This window comes from Halyomorpha halys, unplaced genomic scaffold (assembly GCF_000696795.3).
Source record: "Halyomorpha halys isolate HHAL.00 unplaced genomic scaffold, Hhal_1.1 Scaffold1870.1, whole genome shotgun sequence".
NCBI classification, from domain to species: domain Eukaryota; kingdom Metazoa; phylum Arthropoda; class Insecta; order Hemiptera; family Pentatomidae; genus Halyomorpha; species Halyomorpha halys.
In genome coordinates this window covers 1,528-5,459 of record NW_027113983.1, presented here as the reverse complement: position 1 = coordinate 5,459, position 3,932 = coordinate 1,528, and the positions used below count along the sequence as shown (strand labels likewise).

The window sequence follows — 3,932 nt, the reverse complement described above, 5'->3', positions numbered from 1 at the left end:
TATATCTTTGAAGTAATTTTTATAAGTTGTGATTTTATTTATTTTTTTTTTTAACTGTTACAGAATAAAAATAGTATAGCAGAAAATGTTTATCAGTAACTGTTAATCATTAAGTCTTATAAAAACAAATGTTACATTCGTAAAAAAGATTGAACTGATAAGTAGCAAACTTTCATAAAATTAATCTATAAATGTTCCATTTAAAAAAAATAAAATAAAATAATATGTTTCATTTTAAATTAGGGATAATATCTACATGCAATAACAGTTATTTTTCAAATTATTGATTTCTTTCAACTAGTATTTTTGTCTCATCTTTTTACATAAATCGTTTCTGTTTAAAAATGTTTCCCCCCTCCACCCTCCCCCCCAGTTTTAAAATGATTGATATAATAATCATTTCCAAACTCCAAAATAATCTAATAAAAATATGAGTGGGTGTAGGTGTTACATTATATTATAGGAAAACTTAATATTTTTAAATGGAAGAATGTTTTAAATACTCCTTTCTACCTTGTTTTACCTTTTCTCTTAAATATTTTATTTTTTTTAGAGAACTAGTTGTGAAAATTTGCTTTGGATTAGAATGTTCTGTATCGAAAAAACTGGCTACAATTGCTGCATCTACATTGGGGAAACTAATGATGATATCTCATTCTTTTTGTGAAAATAATATGCAGGTGACTAATATTACAGCTATTTGACCTAATCAATCATTTGAAGTATTTATTGATTTATTTTTTAAATTAACACTGCAATTATAATATATTTATTATACTAGAAGCACAACATAATAATACATATATTTTTTTTATAATATGTAAAACATTAAATATGCGATAATAATAAGATAGCTTTCATTTATAAAGCAGCTATCAAAGGCTTACTTTTTTATTTGTGAATGTTATCACTTTTTACATTTAAAAAAAAAAGAATAACTTGTTTTTGTTTGATATTAAATCATTATTTTCATGAATCTTCAGTTTTGTACTCCTCACAATAGTATAGGCTTTTCGTTAAGGTAGCTGATCGTCTTAAATTATTTCACTTCTTCATAATATTTAATAAGTTCTATGATTTTCTAGGTTTTAATTACAATTATGGAAAAATCGCCTGAAGAAACAGTTAGAGCTAATGTAGTCATGGGATTTGGTGATATTATTAACAGATGGCCTAACATTGCTGATCCATGGACAAGTCATCTCTATGGAAGGTAAGTCTATTTAACAAAGTATTTTAGAATGTTTAAAGTGTATTTTAAGTTTTATGACTTCTTTGACCACAAATTTAGAAATAAATGTAAATAATATGCTTCAATTCTACTATTCAGTAACCTTTTTAAACCCTGTGTTGTTCATTCAGTTCAATCTATTTTAATAATACAACATCTTGTTTATATTTATTTAAAAAATGAAATATATTGTTTTTAATTTTTCAGATTAAAAGATAGTTCCGTCCTGGTAAGATCTAATACTGTTACAGTGCTTTGCCATTTAATAACACGTGAAATGATTAAAGTAAGGGGTCAAATTGCTGAACTTTGTCTTTGTTTGGAAGATACAGAACCTCATATTTCAGGTAAAAGTTTTAAATATTAAGAATGGAATATGGTCCGGGTGCGGTAAAAAAAAAACTCAAATAGTAAATGATTATACTATTTTTATTGAGCCAACATTTCGCCCCACGTTGCAGGGCTAAAAAAGATACAAACACTTGACATAGTTACAAAAAAAGAAAAAACATAAGTGGAAAATAAGAGGGGTATACAATGAAAAGTAAAATATAATAAGAAAAATTAAAGGTAATAAACAATGAAAAGTAAAATATAATAAGAAAAATTAAGGTTGTAAACAGTAAATGAAAAGGGTAATAGTAACAGATAGATAAGAGATAAAATAAGAGAAGAAATATTAAAGAAAGTACAAATTAAGAGATGAAAAAAGAAAAGAATAAAATCAAATGATGAGACAGAATTCATACCTGTTTTGACGGGAGTCAAAGACAGAGTGAGCCGTTTGTATTGGGAGGAGTGGGGATGGCAGACAGCATACCACAATAACGAAAATAATTTTAAAGTAAACATAGTAAAAAAAAAATTTAAATTAGGTAAACAATAAATGGTAATATACATAATAGAGGGGGAGAAGAGATATTTACAAAATTATAAAAAACATTCATAGATCGAAAAACAAAGTATAAAATAATGGGATACAATATGTGTAAGTGATTAAGAAAGACAAGTTGAGGAGTATTTTTTTATTCTTGTAATCATAAATTTTTATTTTTCCAAATAATTTTTGTCATTTTATACATTAAATACTGGGAAGTACCATCTGAAATCCTACCTTTTGAAGAAAAATAATTGATAAGCAACAATAAAGTAATTTATCATAAAAATTTTAATAAATATGTCTTTTTTTGTACAGTTTATTTTAATTATGTACTTTTACTCATATGTTTATTTATTTTTGCCAGAAAGGGTTCGTTATTTGTTAATATCACTCTCTCAAAAAGGAAATACATTGTACAATGTTGTCCCTGACATTATATCCCGCTTGTCAAATCCTGATCGTGAGGAAAAAATTCCAACTACATCATTTAATAGGATATTGAGGTGAGTTGTCATGCATGTTTACCATGCAGTATGATTACTTTTCAATTAACTTTTAAGAAAACTTATATCACTCATTCCTATTTTATGCATCATTTTGTTTTCAGGGATTATTTTTTATTATTAATTAATTTTGTTGTATGTTATTTTTACAGCTGAAATATTATTTAGTTCTATGCACTGAAAATTGGCCTTATGAATTTTTATTTTAAGAATTATCATTCTTCTTTTTTGCAGTTTTGTTCTTGGTCTGTTGGGAAAAGAGAGGCAAAATGACCTACTTGTTGAAAAGTTATGCAGTAGGCTTCAAGAATCAAACAATGAAACCCAGTGGTGCCAGCTCTCTTTCTGTTTGTTACAGCTAAATTATTCCGAGAAGAGCTTGAAAAAATTAATTGATTCAATACCTATGCTCCATGAGCGCCTTTTATGTTCTGAAGTATACTCAGCTCTTCAATCTATTTTTAATACTGCTCTTAAGTCACACTTTACCAAACCTCAGTTGAAAGTAAGTTGGGTATCTTAAAATATGTAATTTCTCAAGTAGACAACATTCATATACTTTGTTTTATTACAGGAGTTAGCTACTGAAGGGCATTCTCTACTTGAGGAAATATTAATGGGAAAAGAAGGAAAAGAGAAAAAAGATGATGATGATGCAACATTTCTTGAACCAAAAACACCCAGAGTGCCACCACGGTCTGAGCGTAAAGTCAGATCTTCTGCCAGGAAAACAGAGCCTAGTACTCCTCGTACTTCTCGTCTGAGAGCATCAAGAGCTCGAAAGCTGTAGATTTATTACCACAGAATTTTTTTGGATCATCTCTAAACAATGAAATGATGTGTGAATAATCTTTTAAACTATTATTTAAAAATGAAAATGTATTTATGTTTTTTCACTCATATTTTATTTTATAATTGTAAATATTTGTTTAAATTTGTACAGATATTAAAGTTATTTCTACGCTGTTGATTGTTTTATTCAGATTTTATATAAAAATTCTCGTATGTTGTTATTTTAAAGGATAAAAAATAAATTAACTGGAAAACAAGCTAGAAATGAAATTATTTAATTTTTTAAAAACATTTCTGTTTCTTTGTCATGTTGGTATTTGGTTAAAGCACAATTTTAATATAATACTTATGAATTATTTGCTTTAACCACATTATTTTTAATTTTTTTTTGGGGGGGGGGAGAAATGAATTACCATTCTGTATATTTTTTCTTATAAAGGAGAGACGTAGATGTAAAATATAAATAGTTATAAAGAATAAATTGTAACAACTTCTGTCTTTTCTTTAAGTTGTTCAGTAGTTTATT

The 3,932-nt window shown here is 26.7% G+C and overlaps 1 protein-coding gene across 1 annotated transcript in view; it reads left to right on the top strand.

Annotated features, from left to right (window-relative positions):
* Positions 1-3,679, top strand: part of LOC106690777 (CAP-D2 condensin subunit) — a 19,248-nt gene extending 15,569 nt beyond the window's left edge. Inside the window, exons 22-27 of the mRNA XM_014436325.3 lie at positions 554-680; positions 1,086-1,213; positions 1,439-1,578; positions 2,476-2,614; positions 2,849-3,119; positions 3,189-3,679. Coding sequence (XP_014291811.1) covers positions 554-680; positions 1,086-1,213; positions 1,439-1,578; positions 2,476-2,614; positions 2,849-3,119; positions 3,189-3,404 — 1,021 coding nt within the window. The 3' untranslated portion in view covers positions 3,405-3,679. The remainder of the gene's footprint in view (positions 1-553; positions 681-1,085; positions 1,214-1,438; positions 1,579-2,475; positions 2,615-2,848; positions 3,120-3,188) is intronic.
* Positions 3,680-3,932: the final 253 nt, after the last annotated feature.